The sequence below is a fragment of the Argentina anserina genome, chromosome 3 (genome assembly GCF_933775445.1).
Source record: "Argentina anserina chromosome 3, drPotAnse1.1, whole genome shotgun sequence".
In the NCBI taxonomy this organism is placed as follows: domain Eukaryota; kingdom Viridiplantae; phylum Streptophyta; class Magnoliopsida; order Rosales; family Rosaceae; genus Argentina; species Argentina anserina.
In genome coordinates this window covers 31,652,521-31,675,752 of record NC_065874.1, presented here as the reverse complement: position 1 = coordinate 31,675,752, position 23,232 = coordinate 31,652,521, and the positions used below count along the sequence as shown (strand labels likewise).

Genomic DNA, 23,232 nt, shown 5'->3' with positions numbered 1-23,232 from the left:
GATTCAAAAAGAATGGTGGATCATTTCACTAGCTCTATTAGTAACTGATTGAGCCGGATCCAGTATATCATAGAGGATTTTCTGTGATCAGATCAATGATAATTCTTGAATTTGGAATTTCAATTGTGAGAATGATCGGAAAATAAACCTGTTTTAGTAAATCTATTTGGATACCTCCTTCATTACAAGCTTTCTGTTTATAGATGATGTAAAAACGACTTTTACCTAACAAGCAATGTCTTGAAGCGAGTGGGAATATTATTCCATAGTAGTACAACTACCTGACTATGTATACCTACATTATAATCTCAACTCATATTCCTTCATGAAAAATCTTACTGTCATGCAGTTTCTAGTAAATTACTGATTGTTTGATTTGCTTAAAAATGTTTCCATTAATGATATAAGCGAGTATTAACTTGCCATCCATGTCACGTTTTCATTTCCATGGTTCTCTGGAACTCTATATATCCAAAGGACTTTACTTGGAGAGATTAACAATGGCACCCAGAGGCAAAACCCTTTTTCTTACATTAGTCCACATTTGGTTTTGCAACGTAATATTCATTTCCAACAAATGCAAAGCCACTAGGCCTACACCAAAATTCCCAGCCATTCTAGTCTTTGGGGATTCAACTGTGGACACAGGCAACAACAATTACCTCAAGACAGTGTTTAAGGGTAACCATTATCCATATGGCCAAGATTTTCTAGGTCATGTTACTACAGGCAGGTTTTCTAATGGAAAATTGGTTCCTGACTTCGTTGCTTCCATGTTAAACATCAAAGAAACTGTTCCACCTTTTCTTGATCCGAGCCTATCGGATAACGACCTTGTCACCGGCGTTAGTTTCGCTTCTGGCGGATCCGGATTGGATGATATTACAGGTGCTATAGGTGGGATCATACCATTTGCAAAGCAGGTTGAATACTTCAAGACGTACATAGTGAGAGTCCAAGGGATTGTAGGAGAAAAGGTGGCGAAGACGTTAATTAGTAGTGCAGTGGTTGTAATCAGTTCTGGGACTAATGACTTTGGATTTAACTTCTATGACTTCCCCATAAGAAAGTTAGAGTACAACATTAGTGGCTACCAAGATTTTCTGCAGAATAAACTGCATATATTCATTAAGGTACGTAATAAGACTCCTGATGAGATTTCATTCAACCTATTGATAAAATCAGTCCATAGATACCTTAATATGAGTATATGACATGATATTTGTAGTACTATTTTTATGTGTATACTTATGTTTCTAGGAACTCTATGAGCTCGGATGCAGAAGAATGGCTATAGCTGGGCTTCCTCCAGTAGGTTGCCTACCAATACAAATGACTTTAAAAACTCCACATGATAGAAGTTGCGTAGAGGAAGAAAATTTGGATGCCCTTGTCTACAATAAAAAGCTTGCAAGGCTCTTGCCTAAATTACAGTCACTGCTGCCAAGGAGCAAAATTGTGTATGCAGACGTGTATAAGCCTATGGCTGACATGATCAATAATCCACAAAAATTTGGTAAGCAGGAATTTTTCCGACTATCAAATTTCGATCATTTTAGATATATATGTTCGATTTCTAGACAGATAACCACTCGGGTTCCCCCTGAAGTAATGATCTGAAATCATTACGTGGTTATAGTTCTAAGCATTTGGGCAAGTGTCTTTGAAGAAACTGGACATTTTACCAATTTTGCAAGTTAAAGTTACCTGCTGCAACTTTCTTTCATCTTCATAACTAAATCATAGGATGCATTTATACGTTTTCTGTTGTCATATGTAGGTTTTGTGGAAACAAACAGAGGCTGCTGTGGTACTGGGTTAATGGAAGCAGGGCCCTTCTGTAATGCATTAACAGCAGTATGTGATAATGTCTTGGAGCACTTGTTTTGGGATAGCGTACATCCAAGTCAAGCAGCATATCTGTATATTTCAAAATACCTGGAGAAGAATGTTATTCCCAAGCTTATTGATCAAAACAATCTGACCGGCCGGATGACAGTGATGAACAAGTTCCAAACCTTGCATGACAAGGAAAAGATGTGGACGATGCAGTGCTGATTAAGTTTGTATTTCTTCATATAGTGTGGATTTTCTTGATTTAGAAGCGAAGACTTGATAAAGTAAACGTGATGCATAACATTGTAATTTCATGAGCGAAACCTGTGATCGAGTATTTTAACTTGTTGAACTGGTTTCTCATTACTAGGCCAAATCCCCGGGTCGTATAATAAGCGCTACAGAATGTGTCATAATAATTTCTTGCAGAGCTTACTGTTGACATTACAAATTCACAATGACCTAGCCGATGATTTGCAAAGCTGGGTTTAGTCATAATTGATGATGCTTATGGTTTTCTAACCAGAAGCGGAAACTGGCACAACAACTCGATAGATCTGAACATCTTTGAACATAAATGAAAACCATTTCCTGGTCAAATGAGGAAACCGATTGCTGGGAGGTGGCAAGTGAGTTTTCAGCCGGAAAAGGCTAGCAGTTTTCAAAACTGGGATTTTCTTCCAAAAGTATTTAACTAACACAGGTCAGGTCACCGTGTTAAAGGAAACTAAACTTCTAAATCAACCTCAGCGAGATAGTGTTCTCAAACATGATTTGAACTCTGACTCAGTTTCCCTACATTGCTTACAGTAACATGGTCTTAGGAACTAAGAAACCTCAAGTTAGGGGACCAGGGAGAAGAGGCTATGTTGTATGTTCTATATAGCTTCAGTAAGCTGGCAAAAGTCAACTACGGGTACTTGACTGCAAGTTTGGGATTTTTACTATAGGAACCAGTGACCTTCAGTTTTGGGTAAATTATCTATTCAAAAAACAACACAGAAGGTAAAGTTGGTCCAGGCACCATTCTGTTCCAACTATCAACTATGCTGTCGTATCAACATAAAACAGTCTACGGCAAACTAGAACTGTTCTAAACAGAAACAAACATCTAATAACACAAGGCCACAAGTCATTTTGGACCAATGAACTCGTACATAACTTTTTGTAACCATTACACCATTCATTACATACAAGCCTTCTCCACTAGCAGAGCAGCTTGCCTTCTTCACTTCCTGCCACCACCGGATCCTCGATTCCCCTGAAACAAGCCATTGATCCGAGCTTCAATGTCCTCGGGGTCATACTTGATATACTTGTCATGTCTCCCAATTTCAGGAACATTCTGAAATCTTCCCACAAAGCTTTGGTATGCCGGCAACAAGATTTTGGTGAGGGAAGTCCTTAATTCGTCCCTGAGCAGCTCATCAAAAATGACCCAATTGGTTTGGTTTTTACAGATTTCGTCGAAGTAGATGTTGAACAACTTGAGCTTCTCTTTCATGGACTTGACTGCAACATTCGGCGCCAGGGAGCCACTCTCGAGCTTCAACACTCCCACCACCTTGTTCCACGAGCTTCTTTGGTAGTTCACTTGGTACTGTCTAACTTTGGCCGAGTGCTTTCGGATCCAATCATCTCCCAATAGAGATCCCAACTCACTATCTTTAATTTTCTGAACAATGTACCTCCCATTGTTCATCATAAACACATAGCACAAAGCCGAGTCCCTGTAAATCTTCGACTTGGCCTCTAAATTGCTCTCCAGCAGCTCCATAATCCAAGCCATCTGAACTGACATGGATGAAGACGAAGCCCTATCGTCCACCTTGGACTGATGAGGAGGAACTCCAGCATTGTCCTCAAACACCTGCTCCAGCGTCTGCCGCGAACGACACGCCGCTCGGAGATAGTTCATCACGTAACGGGTAATCGGGTGCAGCCCGCCGCCCGGAACCTGAGTCTTCGCCGGATCACGACTGATCAGATTCTCTAATTCCATGAAAATTCCTCTAATTGCTTCCCCTAGTCTTTTCCAGATCGTAACACCTTCGTTCCTGAGAAACAAACAGTACTGATTCGAAAACAAGGCGTCGAATTCCGGCATCAAATCACGCATGGTCTCAAACACATCCAACACTTTGAACAGCCTCTCCGGCGATCGGCTCCCGATAGCGACGGCGTCGGTGAAATTGAGTATCTGGATCGTCGATCCCCGGCAGACCTCCATGAACGCGAGGTCGGCGGCGGAGAGGCCGTAGAAGACGCGGTCAACGAGTCGTCGCTCGCTGGGGAACAGAATCCGAAGCGAGACGTTAGCGGCTTTGATCCACCGTTCGATTTCGTCCTCGAGATCCTGCCACGGCATCTTCTGAACCTCATCGATGCTCAGCTTCTGTAACCCTAGCCGCGATAAGCTCTCCTCCAGAAACTCCCGCCGGCAGCTGCTGTACACGTGCGAGCACTCCTTCCCGAACCCGGCCGCCACCATCCGCTTCGCAATCTCGTGAAGTTCGTTGATCGTCCCCGACGGCAGCGCGTCGATGATGATGTCATAATCCGTGATCGGCTGCGCCGTGGGGATCTCGTGCTCCTCCTCGCCGTCGCCGCCGATCACTCCGTCCTCGTCCTCGTCGTCTTCATCGTCGTCGAACGACAAGTTCCCATTCGACTCGCTCCGGAACGCGCGGCTGAGCTCGAGGGACTCGCCGCCGCGCTCCACCAAGGTCCGGAACTCGTCCTCCAGCCGGAACATAGTCTGCTGCATCAAATCCTCGGCGCGTATGAGACACGCGCCGACGGACTTATCCCCGGCCATGGGAGACCACTCTCTTATAGTCGCTATCAAGTCGTCGATGGCTTCCAGAAACGCTGCAGCGTCAACCGAGTCGGACCAGATAGGCTGGTCGGCAGCTACATACTGCGAGATCTGCCGCTCCAGCTTCTTGAGCGTCAACTCCAGAGCCGCGGAATTTCTCCGATCATCGTCGGCCATTTTCTCGCGAGAAAATCTGCCGTCGAAATTCGAGAAAATCTGCAAAATATCATCGGCCATGTTGTCGTTGTGCCCCAGCGTCTTGGCGATGTGGCGCGCAACCGCCAGCAGCTTCTCCTCGCCGTTTTCCGCCATTATTTTTGGTTGCCTAAATCCAACTCTTTAGCACAGTTGGAGTCCAAAAATAAAAAGATTACTAGGGTTTGTGAAATTTGTGAGCGAAAAAGAGGAAGGCTTTGGTTTCTGAATTAAATCAAACAGGAATTTAAATTTCCATAAAAAGGTCGAGAAATTGAGTATTTAAATTATTAAAGTAGCGGTCCGTGGAAGGTGAGAGGTAACGCGTTTGTGGTGGGAGGGAAAAAGATATTAAGAAGGAGTGGTCCCATTACTTGGACTTTTGACTTTTCTCTTTATTATTATTATTTTGGGTGAGATATCAGGTTTTTAATTAATCAGGTTAATTTGGACCGGATAAGAAATAGGAGGCCGGGGAAGGACTAGGACTGTGGAGTCCCACTTGGAGCCAAACGGAAATGTCACGGGGAAGTACAGTGGGCAGGTCACGCGTTTAAGGAAGAAATCAAATGGAACTGCGTGCATCTTGTGTTACTCAATCGCGCAGCGGAATGACAAGTTTGGTGGTTTTGGTTCGCCTACTTGGTTGGCATTCCGGAAGACTAGTGTGTTTACTTTCACGAGAGAGGTTACCTAAAAGAGTTACAATGTGGGATTGTGGGTTATGGGACATTCCCGACTATGGAAAACTGTAGCTTTTGTTTGGTACACGGAAATGAAAGTAATTTTGTGTGTTCTACGTAAAGGGGACGACGAAGAAAATGAAATTTTTTTTAGAACATTTCATTTATGATGTCATGTTACAAATCATCTAATGAGAAGGGAAATTAAGTTTAAGGAGGACATTTCATTCCGATGTTAGGTTACATTACAAATCATCCAGACTATTCTTCACTAATGTAATAATAATACTGTGTTGTGAGTAATAAATTGAGAAGGGGCAAAGTGGTTCCTTTGTGTTGGGGTGTCTCGCCCTCATTAGAATCCTTTAATCAGCTTGGTAGAATCAAAACGGTTATGTTGGAGAAGCCATTGCCTCTCCGGAGCCACAAACCTGCTACTTTTTTGTGGGGAAAGCTCAACGGCCGTCACTCTTGCAACGAAACATTGTTTCCATACTTTCGCCTATCCAAAACATTATATACTAACTATACGAAACATTTATTTACTTGCACTTTGAGACTATTTTTGTAACTAGCCTGAATACGAAGCGTTTTTTAAAAAGTTGCGGTCGGGCGTGTGTTTATTTAGTTTTTGGACAAAACATCAATATATGGATTGGTTTCCCTCTTTTATTATGTTGTGTTTTAAACGACAAAATTGCGTCATAAGTTGGGCTTAAGTAATGCATGAAAACATAGATATTAATTGACATCGTAGTTGATAATATTGGATTATCAGAAGTGCATAGAAGCTTAATCTCATACTAAATTATTTATGTCTGACACCTAAATAGATGAAATTATAACGTATGATGCATAATTTCATTCACTACTAAAATCATGTTCTTTCATTCTTCAAGTTACTCTTATCCTTTATCAACTCCATATAATGTTGCATCCTTGATAATTAAAGCTTGTCATTCTTGTAATTTCACGAAGTCACTTAAAAACTTCAACCAACCCAATGAGATATAACATCAATGGTCAACCAACTACGTATCAAAGAGAATACAGTTGATTAGAAGTACCATATAAAGTAAATTAGTTTTACCCGGTGAATGAAATTAAGATTTGTAATTTTTTTTTTGTTTCTTTTTTTTTCAACAACAAAATAAAAGAAAATAAAGAGGAACATCATTTTAATGGGATGACAGATACGAGGAAGCAAATTTTCTCATGGAGCCGCAATCGTAAAGAATTATCCAAATCAAATAGATTGCAATCTTAAAATTACCACATGGAGACGACAAAGTGGACATAGTTACAATAATTTTCTCCACCCCTTGGTTTTGACGTGCTCCTAATTAGGAGGATTTTTCTCCTCAATATGTGGTTGAAGTTGAACTCCAATTAAGAGAGGGATGAGTCTAAACCCCCCACGTTTGTGCCCGACTGCCTGGCAGATTTTTCTCTCCACATTGTAGCTATTTCACCCTTTTACCCTTCTTTTATGTAGGTTAATATTGTTTAGTAGGGGCAGAAAATGGAAAGATGGATATGACAGTTTCATAAGGTCTATTGGCTTAATTAATACTCACTACAAAAAACTTGGACAAATACCACAAATCCCACAAACCATGTGTGGCCTTTGGCTTAGCGGTCATTACAAAAAATGCCACAAATTGCATGCATATGTGAATTAAATTATCACATTTGCATGCAATTTGTGGTATTTTTTGTAATGCTTACCAAACCAAAAACCACACATGTTTTTGTTTTGTGGCCTTTGTCAAATTTTTTTGTAGTGACCGATGGTTTGATCTCTTTTCCTTTTCTTTTATTTTGTGTCAACTTACCTTCCTTATGTATATGCTCAAAACCACCGGCGAGAATTAAATTATCACATTTGCATGCAATTTGTGGCATTTTTTGCAATGCTCACCAAACCAAAAACCACACATGTTTTGTGGCCTTTGCCAAAAAAAATTGTAGTAACTGATGGTTTGATCTCTTTTCCTTTTCTTTTATTTTGCGTCAATTACCTTCCTTATGCATATGCTCAAAACCACCAGCGAGAATTGAACTTCCAATCCGGCCGTCACCAGGTTCACCACCCTCCAAGCATTGCAACTATTGTAATTTGTGATCGTGCATTGCAAATAATTAAATCGAACTCGAATGAACCATGAAGGTGGCTGAGGCACTACCACTATCTGTGCTCGTGGCCAAGATCTAATACGTCCACACGATCGAATCACACCCTAAATAAAATAACCAATCCTCCAATTTAGACTTTGCTTTCTCCCACCAATACGCCGCCGTTCCGTTCATCCCCCATCCCCGCTACCTCATCCCACAAGCAAGCAAAGCATCACATGTGCCCAAAACCCCCTCAGAAAAATAATCACCGTCAAATCCATGATCAACGGCCCCTGATCCCCAACCCTCTCTCTCCATATAAAAAAACCCCTCCTTCAGCTCCTCACTCTCATCTCAACTTTCCAAGATTCTTTTTCTCCGTCAAGTCTCCCGAATTTCAGCCTAAATCTTTCTCCCAATCTCACCCCCAATCTTCTCCCGTAATTCCACCCATGTCCTCGCCTTCCCCAATCCCAATGTCCTCGCAGCAATCCGCCACCGCCAACCAGGAAGGCCACTCATTTCCGCTGCCGTCGTTCCGATCCATCCTCACGCGCCTCTCCGGCCTCTCCCGACACGCGCTCTCCAACCGCCGCCCCTGGGCCGAGATCGTCGACCGCACCGCCTTCTCCCGGCCGGTCTCGTTCTCCGACGCGGCCTCGCGCGTGAGGAAGAACGCCGCCTACTTCCGCGTCAACTACCTCATCGTGCTCGCCGCCGTGCTCGCCTACTCGCTCCTCTCCCACCCCTTCACCCTCCTCACCCTCGTCGGCCTCGCCGCCGCGTGGATCTTCCTCTACTCGCACCGCCAGTCGGATCAGCCGCTCGTGATCTTGGGCCGGAGCTACTCCGACACGCAGGTGCTGTTTGGGCTGGGCCTGGTGACGCTGATCGCGATCTTGGTGACGAGCGTGTTGTCGCTGCTCATTACGGCGCTCATGGTCGGGGCCGGGATCGTCTCTGCTCACGGCGCGTTTAGGGATCCGGAGGATCTGTTCTTGGACGAATCGCAGCCGTTGGGTTCAGGATTCGCATCCATGTTCAGTGGGGCTGCTACTTCTGCTGGCGCCAGCATGATGTCACGTGTCTAGGTATGAATACTCGGGGAAGGTGTATATGATACTCCGGTGGGTGAGGACTAGTAGTTGACTAGAAGGAAAAGAAGAGGATCTATAATCGACCAAGTGATTCATTTTATTATTTGTTGTCATATTTTTGTTGAGTTGTTATTGATGAGATCTACAATGCTGAAATTTCTATTGGATATTCATTCATTGGTACATTTTGTTTCGGCAAATTCTTGGAAGTTCTATATGATTTTATCATAATGACACTGTGTTTGTGATACAGTACCATTACTCAATTCAGTCGTTGCTTCATATGCAAGTTTGTTAGGGCTCCCAAGTCCCAACTCAATAGGAAAGATCATTTATTTACTCCCAATGTTTTCATCAAACCCAGATTCTCACCCAATTTCCCGTTTTCCGGCCTCATTCTGTCTCTCTCTGAAATCGTGGTTGAATGTTGGTATGAACTTTGAAGGTTTGTCGGTGAATGTTGGTGTGACGGTGACTGTTGAATGGTATGAAGGTGAATGTAGACATGATGGCGAACGTAATGTGGGTATGAATTGCCCAACGAAGAAGGTGAGCTCTGAGCCGAAGGCTCGTGTATTTGCAGAAGCTCAAAGTTAACGATATATAAATGAATAATCAAGTCGATTAATTTTCTAATCTAAGGAAATGACAGAACCACCAAGTTTTCCCACTTTTGAACAGTTACATGGTGAAGAGCCTTACAATGAACAAAAGGAAAAAAAAAAAGGCCATCTCACAGGATGATGATGAAAGAATCAGCAAAACAAAGTAGCACACTGATTCTATGAACCAAGAGTATCATCACACACCACAATGTCCTCCCCATTCTATCCCATTTGCCACAACCCAGCAGATTCGAAGTACCAAAATCAAACAAGCACCAATTTACGGTATGAACTCTAAAAATGTTTGATTAACTATGTAACAGATACAACCTTGGGACACATAAACTTATGAACTATCAACGGCTCCCTTTCTTGGTTACTTATGAATGTAATGTAATGAAAATTTCCTTTCAAGTGGTATCAATTAAATCTAAAGAAAAAAGAAGTGGCAGAAACTTCATTTACAGCCACAGGGGTTCAAGAGCTCTCTCTTGCGTACGAGCTAGTCTCCTCGGCAACCTTGGACCACACGTTTGCTATTTTCTCGGCATATCCCACCTATTGATCAGACAGCAAAATATGTGTTACACTTTTAAGGATGGAAAAGGGACAATGATAAGGTTCAGACCAAGTCAATTAAGCACCACAGCACTTAGGTCACTGAAACATGTAGAAGCACAAGAACATTTTACTTGCTAAAATTAAGGGATAATACACATGACATCCCTTCATCTCTCCCAAATATGAAAATGGAATATCAAAGAAGTAAACAGTGTACAGTCCACTTTTTTATTTTTTGGAGAAGAAGTGCACAATCCACTTAGTCTCAGACTCTCACTATTAATTGAAAGTTTGAAACAAAAATTAAGATTATATAAATTTGGCTTTTAATGTATTTGCTAAATGAAACTCACTATTTCACATGACTCAAACGAATATAACTTGGGGAAGCAACTTCAACAAAGATCTCAAACGCTATATGAAACGACAGGAACGTCAGCATTCAACCTTTTTGACTGTTCAAGTTCTATCTTCTATGAATCACCCAGCTTGATTTCTTTTTTCCCTTTTTGGTGGTGGTGGGGATGGAAAATAAAAAACTGGGAGGACTGAGGTACTACAATAGTACCAAAAAAGATTTCACATGTAACAAGCAGTTCCAGCAACAAATTAACTCTCGGCTAAGTAACCTACTAGTTATAATATTGTTCACTAGCCCCTCTTCCATTGATGTCATTAGTCAAAGCATCAGTTTAGGTCTCTACAATGTCAAATGAGATTAATTCTCAATAGTCACTTTGAATGGCAAATAGACAAGCAAAAATTCCCAAATCTGGCTAAAACTTCTATTTAGGAGGCTAGGTTCATTTCTAACCCACAAACGTAGACAAACTCATGGAAGCACTATAACTCACTATAAATCAGTTCATATGCAGACTATGGAAGAGAATAGACCATTAATGTTTTTGGTAGCTAGAATTTCTAGAAACATTCTACATCAACAAGAGAACAATCATAAAGTACCTGATTATGGACAAACCCCTTCAACATGTTCAAGAAATCGGCATTCCTCTCACTGTCAAGCCTTTCCAATTCACTTCTGTTGTTTTCCTACATTTCAAGACAAAATTAATTAACTCTCTAGTTCTGGTGAAGATATACTCTGACACCATTCAAACCCAGCATCAGCATCAGAGCAGATTGCAGACGAATCCAATTGTAGAATAATTTTTCATATATTATATATAATATGTCAAATACATAATTGTCACAAAAGAGATTGAGAACCTGCATCACTTTATTTGTTTTTTTTTTTGGGGAATGAGATAAGTTAATGAGAAGAGCACAATTTTGTGTACTTCAATGCCATAAGTTGATAAAGAATGATCTTGTTTAGAACTTACTTTATATTAAAATGAAGGTACACTGTTTCTAATCATGACTAGGGTCATTTCTCTAGACAACAGAGGTTAATCACACTATTTGGTTGAGAATGCAGGCATATAAATATAATTGGAGGCATAATAAGGCACTGCAAAAACTGGTAACCACATATAACCTAAGCAAAAACTGGAAACGGCATCCAATGAAGGCAAAAACTGAAGAAAAAAAAAACTGACACAGAGGTGACACAAAACGTTCAACTAACTGGGATTCAAAAGAAGCTTAGATAAATATTATAAGGGGTTTATTAAACAATTAATACATCTGAGCGCACATAATTAGAATAAATTTAGGAATTCAAAGGTACCTTGATTCTTTCATATTCTCTTATTGCTATATTCTTGGCATCCTCGGTAGCTCTTATGGTTTCATTTAACTCCTCTAGTTTGCGAGTCCTTGATTTGTCACCACCAAAAATTTTGTTTGATGCAACTTCAAGTTTCTCAGCTCTTGATTGCAATGAGCCCAATTCTGATAGAAGAGTCTGAACTGTCAACAAAGCACTTGATCGATCCGAGAATGCACCATTGACTGATAACATTAGCCCAAGATACTCATGGAATGTGTCCTGGAAATAGTTCATCAATAATCATTACTACGCTGACTGATTTCAATCCAAATCAAGACCTAGTATCAGGCTGAGTGAGGCTAAAATTCAGCTTCCTATACCATTGACAAGCAATCCATACATATACAATTTGCTACTCACAGTATAACCATATTAACATTTACAGGAAGAAATTGAAAAAAAAAAATGAAGGGCAGAACTTACCAAATGTTTGACAGTGTGAGAATTCAATTCTCGATAGTATCGACTGGCTTTGACAGCAGCTGTTGCCACATTCTTCATGTCAGCAGCACGTATTCTTTGGGAGTTAAACAAGGCCTCTTCATTCTCAAATTTCGTCAACTTTATAAACGCTAGTCCTAACTCTCCCATAGTCTCTCCCATGTCTTGTTGAGCTTTTACAAGTGATTCAGCCTATAAACCAAAACATGAAAAAAACTTCAATCATCTAATCACTCTAAACCAAAACAAGACACAACAAACAATAAGATAGTCTCTGATTCAGTAATCATTACCTGCTGCGACGCATTGCTAAGTTGTTGCTCGAGCTCCTGCATGTGGTCTTTCTTCTCCATAAACTCCTTATCCTCCTCCCCCACCAGCGGCTTCGAACCTCCCCAGTCATTGGCCACAGACTGCTTCAGCTCCTTAAACAACCTCAACAAGTCCCTACCGCCTCTCGCAGGCTGAACCACCTCGTGTGGAGCCACCGGAGCACTCTCCCCGAACAACTGCTTGGGCAGTTTAGCTGCCCCATCCAGCATTCTTGACGCCACGTCAGTAGTCAAAGCCAGCGGCAGCCTCCCCTGGACTTGCAGAAACACCTTGAGCTCATCACTCTTCTTGATCACAGGGTGAGCCGCTAGCCGTCGTAAGTACTTCTCCAAGGCCACTCTTCTTTGCTCAACAAACTCCTGCTTCTGCATCACCTGGCTCTCCACCACGTTCTTATCCGGCCGCGGCGGAATGAAGAACCCTCTGTACGCCTCCGCCAGCCGGTCCGATAACGTCACCACGTCGCGAAACCGCCGCCGCACGCCGAACTCGGATCCACCGAACTCCGGGATGTTCGTCCTCGTCGTGATCAGGTACGTCACGTGAGTGTTGCCTCCGGGGATGACCGAGTTCGTGGACTCCTGCTCCTTCTGAGGATTCGCCACCGTGATTTTGATGTACTCGGAGCTCGACGACGGAGATCGCGACAGCGAGTAAGAGCTGGAGTGGTCGGAGCTTTTGCTCGGACTCTCGGCGCCGTTGATTTCGCCGATCGACTCGCCGTCGAGCGGACTGAAGACCACGTCGGCGTAGGACGGCGGGTCGAGGACGTCGGCGCCGTTAGGGTTTCGGAGATCGCGGAACGGCGGTGGCGCCGTGAGGAGGGGATCGGAATCAGCCGGGACGGGAGATGACGCGGCGAGCGGGTGGTGACTATCGGCGAGGGACGACATGGCGCTGCGGTAATTGGAATACGATGAGGAGGATTTGTCGGCGCCGTTGTTCAACGGAGGCGGCGGGTCGTCGAGGATGAGACTCTCCATCTCTTCCTTCGAGTCGTGGTGGTTCTCGGAGCCCATCATGGTTTATATGAGCTAGTGGAAGATTCAGCAAATCAATTAGAGTAATTGAAGATTGAAGCATGCGGTGGAGTTGTGGAGGTGTTGAAGTGTGAAGAAGAAGGAGAAGACTGACTGGTATGGGGCAGAGCTGGCTGGAGAAGACGGAACGCGATGGGTGTCCTTAGTAAAGACGAGAAAAACGCATGAGTGTGCTTAGTAAAGACGAGAAAATTAGTTGGATCTTGTTGGGGTCTGTTGGATTGGATTTTTGGGTTTTTACTTGGCTTCGAATCATTTGGATTGGTAGCTTTTTCTAGACTTTGTTTGTTGAGGGTTTGAATCTGGTTAGAGAAGTATTGAGCACGTAAAGATCCATGTTACTGCGTAGTGATTCCCCTCATAAATTTTCAAACACGAGTGATGCTTATGGTGTCTATCCAAGTAACATTTAATACCGAAATGTTGTACAATTGTACCTTATTGAATGAAAAATTGACATATATTTATAAACTTATCATAGTTTTCACACCGTCACTAACTGACTAAGAGATTTATGTTCAATAATATAAACTTATATATTGTTAAAATACAATGGAACTATCGAAGAGTAGCCTCATTTTTGGAATCTAATCGATCTATGCATGCATTCGCGAACTAACAAAGTGCAATTTAAATACTTAAATTCCAAATATGTGCGGAGCAAGTTGAATTCTTGAACATCAATGATTTTACCAAACTTTTGTTTTAACAAAGTAGTGTATGTGCATGGAAGTTAGCTAAAGTGGTAAAAAGGCAAAGTAGTCAGTGATTTAATTTATTAATGCATAATCTTAGTCAATCTCTAGATTGAATTTGGCCTAATTTAGTATAGTTTCATGTAAATTTTCAATTCTATTGTGTTTGGTAAATCAATTAAAACAGTTTTTTTTTCTCTAAAATTATACTTAACTAGTAGTTCTAGCCTTATGGTTGCTTTTAAAAACAACAATCATTTTGTCTAATAATATTTTATGGCGCATGACAATAGATTTTAAAAGTAAATATCAACCGAACACAAAAAATATGAAACTATTTTAGTTCACAATCGATCCAAGTCGCAATACAACAACAACAACATTTGTGAAGTCGCAGGAATACCAAACTTGTGCCGAGTATATTTGATGCATCACCTATATTAATGAAACGCAAATAAAATGGATGGGAATAGGCCGGTGAAAGATTTGGGTTTGGGCCGTTGGGTCTTCGGTATTTGGTAAATATGGTCTATAATCCAAAACGGAGCCTCCTATTAGGTTTTCGTTTACTTTCTTCTTCCTCCTCCTCACAGCTTCAGTGTCCGAAGCTGAAACTGAAACTGAAACTGAAAGAAAGCTCACACTACTCTCTCTCATCCTTCACCAACCTCAATCCGAAACCTCTCATGGCCTCCAAGTTCGGGTTAGCCGGTGGGATACCGGAGCGCCGGGTCCGGCCCATTTGGGACGCCATCGACTCTCGCCAATTCAAGAACGCTCTCAAGCTCGTCACCGCTCTCCTCTCCAAGTTCCCCAATTCACCTTACTGCCTGGTAATCCATCACCTCTCTCTCTCCACTTCTCACTTAATCCGACGTCGTTTTCGCATTTGAGTTTTCGCGTTAATTTTTTCACTGCAGGCGCTTAAAGCTCTCATCCTGGAAAGGATGGGGAAATCGGAAGAGGCGCTGTCGCTTTGTTTGAACGCCAAGGAGCATTTGCGCAAAAACGACTCCGTTTTGATGGACGATCTCACTCTCAGCACATTGCAAATCGTCTTCCAACGCCTCGATCACTGTGAGTCTGTTACTACTCTGTGATTTTAGTCTGTTTAATTTTGAGAAATGTGTTTTAGAGTGTTTTGCTTGTATATCAGTGGAAATGGCTACCAACTGTTATGAGTATGCTTGCGGTAAATTTCCGAGCAATTTGGAGCTTATGATGGGATTGTTTAACTGCTATGTTCGCGAATATTCATTTGTCAAGCAGCAGCAGGTGTGCTTTTTTGCCAGCTTCATTTATGTGCCGGCGATTATCGTTGGTTTTGGGAGATTGAGTTATTGATTTTTAACTCTTGAGTTTATATGTCTATGGCAGACAGCTATACGAATGTACAAACTCGTCGGCGAGGAGAGGTTCTTGCTCTGGGCAGTTTGTAGCATTCAGTTACAGGTAATAATGGCAGTCTTCCTTGTGTTTCTTTTTGTATATGGACTTCTTGTCATACTTTGGAAATCAATTCATAGTTTAAAAAAGACTACAATGGTAACTAACTTTATAGCAATTTCAGGTTTTAGTAAACCCAGGGACGGAACTGGAATTTGATACTTAGGGCCCAAGTTAAAATGTTATTTATAGTATTCTAATTAAATTTCCTACAATTTTCTTTTTGCTTGTGAATTTTTTATCAATTATAGACTACATTTGATAAAAAAAAACAAACTATAGAATGCCTTCTTATTTTCAAAGTAATGAACCTAAACCAGAAACCCAGTAATGTTAATGGTAATAGAAATAATTAAATTCTAATGTAATAATAGAAAATTTCTGGTGGAATTGTTATCTGATGTATTCCAGAATGATTCTTGTTAGGCAAAGGGAAAGAGGGAAACTATTGTTATGCATTAGCTTATTTTTCTGGGGCCTGACATTCATATAGGTGTTTTGTGGAAACGGAGGAGAAAAACTGTTACTTTTAGCTGAAGGCTTAGTGAAGAAGCATGTTGCTTCCCATAGCTTGCATGAGCCTGAAGGTACACATAATTCTTTTGACCGTCTCAATCAGCACTTTTCTGTTGTATTTTATTTATTTAATATATTTATCAAAGCTGAGTTCAAAAATTTTATCAATGTTCTAAGAGCTTGGAATATGCCTCAGCCCTCATGGTCTATATTTCCATATTGGAACAACAAGCAAAATTTCGGGATGCTCTGGAGATTCTCTCGGGTAAATTGGGATCACTTTTACTGGTTGAAGTTGATAAGCTACGCATACAGGTACTTTCTGAAGCTTCAACACTATTGATAATCAATAAATTTTACTTGAATCTAAGTACTCATGTCGTGTAAGTACTAAGTACAAATTTTTTCACACCCCATTGCCATTTATTATTGTTATCTGTTTAATGTTTGTTAAGAGAGCATTATAAGGCAGCAGGTCTGTCATCACTAGAATGATACATTCGTCATTGGAAAGCATGTTTGAAACTTTGAACTATTTAGAATGAACATAATTTTAGATACTGATGAAACTTATAAATTTAAACTTGTTAGCTTTCGTTTGCAAAAAGGATATCATACTAAGTTGATTAAGTGTGCTATAAATTGATTAATAGGTTTTTCACATTTACATACACTGATACACATGAACTTAAATTTCCATTACAACATATAGATGTTTGCATCATGTGTTTTGTTGTGAAGATTTTGTCATGCACAATCTACCTATAAAGTATGATATATATATATATATATATATAATTTGATACTATCCCCTGTCAATTAAATTGAATAAATTTAGCTTATTCTGTTTTCAATTTTTTGTAATTTATAAGTCTGGTAATTACTGCCTTCACATGTTTTCTTCTTATCAACTTGTCCACCTTCACTCTAAGTTGACAGGGGAGGCTGCTTGCTCGGGTGGGTGATTATGCTGCCGCCGCTGATATATTTCAAAAGATTCTGGAACTATGGTATGCTTTGAAACATTTCTTTGTATTAAACATGAAATCTTCTGTTTGGGAGTCCATAGAGCAGCAACTTTTGTCACCGCAATGGTAGGATATTAAATATAGGCTTAAATTCGCCTATATGGAGGATAGTGCAGACTTAATTATATATTAAGTTTTTGCTTTATCAAAGCTGCTTGATATGGATTTGTGCACTTCTGGTCAGTGATGCCAAGTATGCATGGAAGGAATACTAGATCTTAACCTCCTGCTGTTTCTTATTCTTCAGTATTCGAACTTTCTTTGTTAGTGGTCATGAATAAGATGTGTGCCCTCATTTACCGACTTACTGCATCAAGGCATGGACTTGTATATCTAATTATCTGCTGGCTGGTTAAGTGATTCAATTATTGATTGCTTCCATCCAGAGTCTTCATGTCTATTTCTAATCAATTTATTAGCACTTACTGATTTCAACCTTTAATATTGTTTTTTTCATCTGGCAGTCCTGATGACTGGGAATGTTTCCTACATTATCTAGGCTGTTTGCTGGAGGATGACAGCAATTGGTGCAATAGGGCATTATCAGATCCAATTCATCCTCCGACGTTTGTTGAGTGCAAGATTGCAAACTTGACAGATGAAGTGGTACTACACTTACTTTTTTTTTTCTTTACCACCGGAAATTCAAATTGTGCATCTTCACAATTTAATTGCATTGGTTATCTATTTTCTTGGTATCATGTCCATATCTTGATTGGAGGTTTCTTATTGTTAAGATTTGACCTTTTATTTTTTAAATGAAATGCAGTTTGATTCTCGGATGTCAAGTGCAACACAACTTGTACAGAACTTGCAAGGAAATACGGGCAATATTTTTGCAAGGTGTCCATACTTGGCAAATATTGAAATTGAAAGGAGGAAGTGCTTACATGGCAAAGGCGATGATAGCAAGTTAATGGAGGCTCTAATCCAATACTTTATTGGGTACTCCCACATTCTTATTTAGAAAGAATTTTCTGATATAATAAAAACTTTTATCAGAAATGTTTCCTTTTATCATGTGAATAAACTACTCATTATTCATTAATGAGATTTCCTTCCAGTGTCCGTTATGGCTTGTTATTATTGACCAAATTTCACCAATCTATTGGGTTTATCAACTTCAGGTTTTTCAATTTTTACTATTGTCTAATACATAAATATCAGTACTTTTGCTTTCGGTCAAAGGGAAGTGAATTTGGCAGTGCACATATCCACATATTTTAATACTTGCACTCCACTTTGAACAACTTAATGGTGGAGTGCCAATATCATTGACCTTAATAGTGTCTCCATTTTAGTAGTCACTGATGCAATTAGAAGCTACAGCCTTTTGTTTTTTTTTGTTTTTGTTTTTAGTATTTGATATATTTTTGCAAACACAGGTTTGGTCACTTGGCCTGCTTCACTTCTGATGTGGAGATGTTTCTTGAGGTGTTAACTCCTGATAAGAAGGCAGAGCTCCTGGGCAAGTTAAAGGAAAGTTCTGCCTCTATTTCAGCTGTGCCAGCAAAAGTACTTGGGCGGTCAATAACACTCTTTAAAATTCAAGAACTGGTTGGAAACATGTCCAAGCTTACTGTTGGTGGTGAGTCACTTGATTGCTAACAAATGCAGATGTTGTCAACTCCATCATATGATGCTAATGTTGCTTCAAGTGCTTTCCTTGCTTGATTAATTAATTCCCCTGATTTATTTACACGGTGTATATGCTAGTACATTTATTAAATTGATATCTTATAACCTAGATATAACAATTGTGAACCCAGTAGCTAGTGTTGAGGTTCTGTGTTCATAATCATGATCATTTTCATCAACTATTTTGTGCTCCTCCGGAAGTGCTTTCATTTGCTCCTGATATGCTCAAATTTTTTGCTTTATTATTGTTTCTTCTTTTTGTGGTCATGGAGCCGTTGGCTTCCTTGTGATGACAGTAAATTATTCTAATGTGCCGTCTATTTGAGATCTACTATATTAACTTCAGCTCTTATTCCTCAGAACTTGAGGGCTCTGTTGTGCAGATGGTAGAGATGTACTGTAAAAACCTACCGCTTTCAAAGGACTTGGATGCTCAAGAGAGTATGCATGGTGAAGAGCTGCTATCACTAGCTTGCAATGTGTTGGTTCAGGTATTTGTATCGAGTTCACTCTATTGCATGTACCAAGCATCTTTTAAACCTCGGCTATGTGTATCTAAATCCATTTTAAACTGCAAATTTTACTTTTCAATTGATATATATATATATATTTTATTGATGCTAGTCCAAGACTAAATTGCTTTCTGGTGTAGTTATATTGGCGCACGAGGAACATCGGCTACTTTATTGAGGCAATCATGTTGTTGGAGTTTGGCTTGACTATTCGAAGGTGAGAGCTTTCCCTTTATAAATTCTTTGACTGTGCCGGGTTTTGTCTTAATTTCTGATAGATGAAAGTTTGTGTTTGCCCCTGACATGCAAGTCATCAGGACGTCATCTGTAATGAGTACTTGTTGTTTCAGATACTTCAGAACCTATAAGCTCAGTTTAAGCAGCATATAGATTGGTGTAGTGATTTTATTCTATTCTCTTTATAACGTTTGGTTTTACACATTGGTTGACAGACATGTATGGCAGTACAAGATCTCATTGCTGCATTTGTGTTCCCACTTTGGTGCCCTTGCTCTAGCACATGACTGGTAAATAATTGATAATGACACTTGATTACATTGAGTGATAGTAAACTATCTTACTTATTGAAAAATGACTAGAGATTTGCTTGCCGATTAGGGCTGCAACTGTCCTTTCTCTCTCTCTTTTTTCCATTGTAATTGCTAAATTTGTGTCGATGCTTATGTTTGATTTTGTTTCCTGTTTAGGTTCAAATTACTTGATGTTAAAAACATCTTGATGGAAACTGTATCACACAACATTTTACCCCAGATGCTGATGTCTCCTCTCTGGGTAGATTTGAATAATCTGTTAAAGGATTATCTCAAGTTTATGGATGACCATTTGAGAGAATCAGCAGATCTTACATTTCTTGCCTATCGCCATAGAAATTACTCAAAAGTACGTTATAATATATATTAATTCCATGTATAGTCAATGTGATTGTTAATTATACACACCACATAAGTTGCACTTGAAATGGTTTCTTTTTAATATTGATAAATATCTCTTTATATGTTACACATAACCTGCATGTTTTGTATTCCTGATCCTCCCATCCTAGAGACATGTGCGTCCACACACACATGTATGTATTAAGTCCTTGCACCTGATAAAATGGTTGGTACATATTTTGCAATCAACTAGGTTTCATGAGTTATAATCATCTCACACACTCAAAAGGGAGGGAGTGATCGTTTTTCTTGCAATAGCTAGTATAATCATGTGAACTATTATGTGTTTCAGGTAATTGAATTTGTCCAATTCAAAGAGCGACTCCAACAATCTAATCAGTATTTAGTGGCAAGGGTTGAGGGACCCATTCTTCAATTAAAGCAGAATGCAGAAAACATTGAAGAGGAAGAGGTAATCTGTTATGCTATATTTGCCCTCTGCTTCGATAGGACCTGTTTCGATTAAGTCATTTCTGGTTTAATTGTATATCTTTGATTTTTTGTAGGTGGTTCTTGAAAAAATGAAATGTGGAATTCACTTTGTTGAACTCTCTAATGAAATTGGATCCAAGTCTTTGACCTTTAATGAAGATTTGCAATCACGTCCCTGGTGGGCCCCAAGTCCAGAAAGAAACTATCTTTTAGGTTGGTACCCATGCAAATGAACTCTATTTATTTTCCCCCAAACCTAAACTGAAAATCATATCTAATACTTCAGCTGTAAGTGACTTTCACCTTAAGAAAGCATATGACCAACAGTATTACATGGCATGATAAGGCAATGTACAAAAAGTTTGTTGATCTGTGGTGTTAAAGGCTGGTTGTAGTCCAGATTCTTGAAGGGCAATTATTACCTCCCCAATCTTAAATTTTTATTTGCAATTTTGGCTCAACATCTGCATTAGTTTCTATCACTTTGAAGGCGAGGTTATGTTATTATCCTACCACGTTCGTGATAGTTAACTGAGCTAATTTGGAAGTTATGAATTATGTCAGGTCCTTATGAAGGAGTATCCTACTATCCCAGAGAGAACTCAGTATGAATTTCCATCTTGTAATTTCTCAGTAACAAAATTCCATATTGGATGATCCGATGAAGTTACTCTCTTAACTTTATCATTGCCTCGAAGACTGATAGTTTTCTTCTCTGCTGGTACAAAATTTAGATGACAGAAAGGGAAGCAAATGTACGGAGCACAATCGAGAGGAAATCTCTTCTTCCTCGGATGATTTATCTGTCCATACAGAGTGCTTCAACTTCACTCAAAGAAAGTCTGGAAGTCAATGGGTCAGCATCTGACCCTAAACTCTCCTCAGAGTTGAAGATTTTGCTCGAGCGATATGCAAAGATGTTGGGATATTCATTCATTGAGGCAATAGAAGTGGTGTTGGGAGTCTCTGGAGGCCAAAAGTCTTTTGAGGTATTGTTGCACCACCAATCTTACTCTAGAGTCATTTGGTTGCGTTTTGTACTTGTGAAGGTTTACGATAAATAAATCTTTCGAATATTGGACCATACACATGTCTGTAAGTCAAAAACCACCATAGGCAAGGCTATGGGAACAATAACATTAGCATTTTACGCAGGTATTTGGTTCAGACTTGATCGACTGGATAAACTTTTCAGTGTTTCTGAATGCATGGAACTTGGGTTCCCATGAGATTGGGCTAGCAAATGGAGAAGCAGGTCTGTCCCGAGCATGGCATTGTGCGGATTCTTTATTGGAGAAGTATGTATCAGATAAAGTTAGCTCCATGGAGACTCTAATAACCTCTCCTTGGGTTGATCTTCCAATTCTGGTACAGTTGGTTACAGAATCGTTGGCCTGGCATGGTCTTGTGATTCAATCTTGCATTCGGTCATCTTTTCCGTCGGGAAAGAAGAAGAAGAAAACTGGACTTGCAGATCAGTCTTGTCTATCTCATATCCGTAATTCAGTCTTGTCTTTATGCAATACTTTAGAAATAGTTAGGAAATGGTTAAAAGAACAAATCAACAGGCTGGAGGGTGAAAATTTGGAGACCTTACTTTCCTCCTTGCAGAGGAGCGAACAGATGGAGGGACCTGGACAGGTATTCCAGATTATTGGAACTTTTACGTCATCAATAAATGAAACAGATCTTGGTGATAGAATTTCCCAATCATTGAAGTCTTGGAGTCATGTCAATGTCGGAAGAAAGATAATTGCAGGGAAGTGTACAGTACTGTCCGAGTTTCTCGGAATTTGTGATACAAAATCTAAGTTGTTTCAAGCATTGAAACAGCAGATAGCTCAAGCCTAAAGAGTGAAGTTTGGGCTGCTTGTGATGGTCCTGTACTTCCAACTTTGCGTCTTGCCCAACATCTGTAATCCAGTGTCGCACAAGAGAAGACTTTTTTTTTTAAGTTACCATTTTTTTACTTGTTTTGTGTTTCAATCCTCATTATCTGGGGAGTTTCCTTGCCATTTTATGCAGGCGGGGTTCGCTGCTCTTGGCTGCTGCTCTGTTTGCAGTTTTTGCCTTAAATTTTGTTGTATACCATAGCAATTACTTCTCTTTACTTACCTTTCGGTGTGTTTCATCGTTACACAGGCTTGTAACATTTGTATTTAACAATGTATCATCGCATTTTGCTAATTGAATTCCAGTTTTTGTTTGCAACGGTTTCCTTTCATATTACAAAAGATTCAGATGTGAACATAGTTGATGAGACATCACATTTATATGAGCTCCAACATAAGATCCAAAAAAAATGTGATCTATTTGATTTTTGTGGAGTCAGTTGGCACTTGGCAGGCGACCTAAATCATTAGAAGCACCTTAACAATTGGCTCATTGGCTGCAAGTACCATTGATGGATATTCTTGTTGTAACGAAGGTTTGGATAGTAGACCTGTCACACCTGCTTCATGTCAAATATTATTTAGTACTGAAGGAGCAACGCATTATGCTAGTTAGTGCCTTGATTAATGTTTTAAACAATGTTTCAAGACATTTTGACAA

The 23,232-nt window shown here is 40.0% G+C and overlaps 5 protein-coding genes across 5 annotated transcripts; 3 read left to right on the top strand and 2 right to left on the bottom strand.

Moving 5' to 3' along the window:
• Nucleotides 1–500: 500 nt before the first annotated feature.
• On the top strand, nucleotides 501–2,058 carry LOC126787499 (GDSL esterase/lipase At2g30220-like). The gene is made up of 3 exons (XM_050513372.1): nucleotides 501–1,133; nucleotides 1,261–1,516; nucleotides 1,781–2,058. Exons 1-3 carry the CDS (start codon nucleotides 501–503, stop codon nucleotides 2,056–2,058), a joined length of 1,167 nt encoding a protein of 388 aa, XP_050369329.1.
• An 897-nt stretch (nucleotides 2,059–2,955) lies between these two features.
• LOC126785997 (exocyst complex component EXO70B1) lies at nucleotides 2,956–5,088 on the bottom strand. The gene has a single exon (XM_050511695.1). It carries the CDS (start codon nucleotides 4,964–4,966, stop codon nucleotides 3,065–3,067), a length of 1,902 nt encoding a protein of 633 aa, XP_050367652.1. The 5' UTR covers nucleotides 4,967–5,088; the 3' UTR covers nucleotides 2,956–3,064.
• Nucleotides 5,089–7,984: 2,896 nt separating this feature from the next.
• LOC126788161 (PRA1 family protein B2-like) lies at nucleotides 7,985–8,993 on the top strand. The gene has a single exon (XM_050514125.1). It carries the CDS (start codon nucleotides 8,103–8,105, stop codon nucleotides 8,739–8,741), a length of 639 nt encoding a protein of 212 aa, XP_050370082.1. The 5' UTR covers nucleotides 7,985–8,102; the 3' UTR covers nucleotides 8,742–8,993.
• Nucleotides 8,994–9,351: 358 nt separating this feature from the next.
• LOC126785995 (sorting nexin 2B-like) lies at nucleotides 9,352–13,586 on the bottom strand. The gene is made up of 5 exons (XM_050511693.1): nucleotides 12,380–13,586; nucleotides 12,069–12,278; nucleotides 11,604–11,864; nucleotides 10,877–10,963; nucleotides 9,352–9,910 (listed from the first exon to the last, which is right to left on the bottom strand). The coding sequence occupies exons 1-5, from the start codon at nucleotides 13,439–13,441 to the stop codon at nucleotides 9,830–9,832; spliced, it is 1,701 nt and encodes a 566-aa protein (XP_050367650.1). The 5' UTR covers nucleotides 13,442–13,586; the 3' UTR covers nucleotides 9,352–9,829.
• Nucleotides 13,587–14,743: 1,157 nt separating this feature from the next.
• Nucleotides 14,744–22,890, top strand: LOC126787451 (N-terminal acetyltransferase B complex auxiliary subunit NAA25). The gene is made up of 19 exons (XM_050513335.1): nucleotides 14,744–14,987; nucleotides 15,075–15,231; nucleotides 15,311–15,429; nucleotides 15,532–15,606; nucleotides 16,094–16,187; nucleotides 16,313–16,431; nucleotides 17,056–17,126; nucleotides 17,609–17,750; nucleotides 17,914–18,089; nucleotides 18,530–18,732; nucleotides 19,143–19,273; nucleotides 19,435–19,511; nucleotides 19,747–19,821; nucleotides 20,002–20,194; nucleotides 20,540–20,659; nucleotides 20,754–20,892; nucleotides 21,244–21,284; nucleotides 21,414–21,668; nucleotides 21,835–22,890. The coding sequence occupies exons 1-19, from the start codon at nucleotides 14,841–14,843 to the stop codon at nucleotides 22,528–22,530; spliced, it is 3,030 nt and encodes a 1,009-aa protein (XP_050369292.1). The 5' UTR covers nucleotides 14,744–14,840; the 3' UTR covers nucleotides 22,531–22,890.
• The last annotated feature ends 342 nt before the right edge of the window (nucleotides 22,891–23,232 follow it).

What these genes read in the sequence shown, in the direction of transcription:
- LOC126787499 (XM_050513372.1), top strand. Translation starts at nt 501, where the DNA reads ATGGCACCCAGAGGCAAAACCCTTTTTCTTACATTAGTCCACATTTGG. An exon ending in AACTGCATATATTCATTAAG is followed by an intron (nt 1,134 to 1,260) that starts GTACGTAATAAG and finishes TTATGTTTCTAG; the next exon opens with GAACTCTATGAGCTCGGATG. An exon ending in CAATAATCCACAAAAATTTG is followed by an intron (nt 1,517 to 1,780) that starts GTAAGCAGGAAT and finishes TGTCATATGTAG; the next exon opens with GTTTTGTGGAAACAAACAGA.
- LOC126785997 (XM_050511695.1), bottom strand. Translation starts at nt 4,966, where the DNA reads ATGGCGGAAAACGGCGAGGAGAAGCTGCTGGCGGTTGCGCGCCACATC.
- LOC126788161 (XM_050514125.1), top strand. Translation starts at nt 8,103, where the DNA reads ATGTCCTCGCCTTCCCCAATCCCAATGTCCTCGCAGCAATCCGCCACC.
- LOC126785995 (XM_050511693.1), bottom strand. Translation starts at nt 13,441, where the DNA reads ATGATGGGCTCCGAGAACCACCACGACTCGAAGGAAGAGATGGAGAGT. An exon ending in CTCACACTGTCAAACATTTG is followed by an intron (nt 11,865 to 12,068) that starts GTAAGTTCTGCC and finishes AACTATTTCCAG; the next exon opens with GACACATTCCATGAGTATCT. An exon ending in GAGAATATGAAAGAATCAAG is followed by an intron (nt 10,964 to 11,603) that starts GTACCTTTGAAT and finishes CTTGAAATGTAG; the next exon opens with GAAAACAACAGAAGTGAATT.
- LOC126787451 (XM_050513335.1), top strand. Translation starts at nt 14,841, where the DNA reads ATGGCCTCCAAGTTCGGGTTAGCCGGTGGGATACCGGAGCGCCGGGTC. An exon ending in TTGATAAGCTACGCATACAG is followed by an intron (nt 16,432 to 17,055) that starts GTACTTTCTGAA and finishes CTAAGTTGACAG; the next exon opens with GGGAGGCTGCTTGCTCGGGT. An exon ending in CAAAAGATTCTGGAACTATG is followed by an intron (nt 17,127 to 17,608) that starts GTATGCTTTGAA and finishes TTCATCTGGCAG; the next exon opens with TCCTGATGACTGGGAATGTT.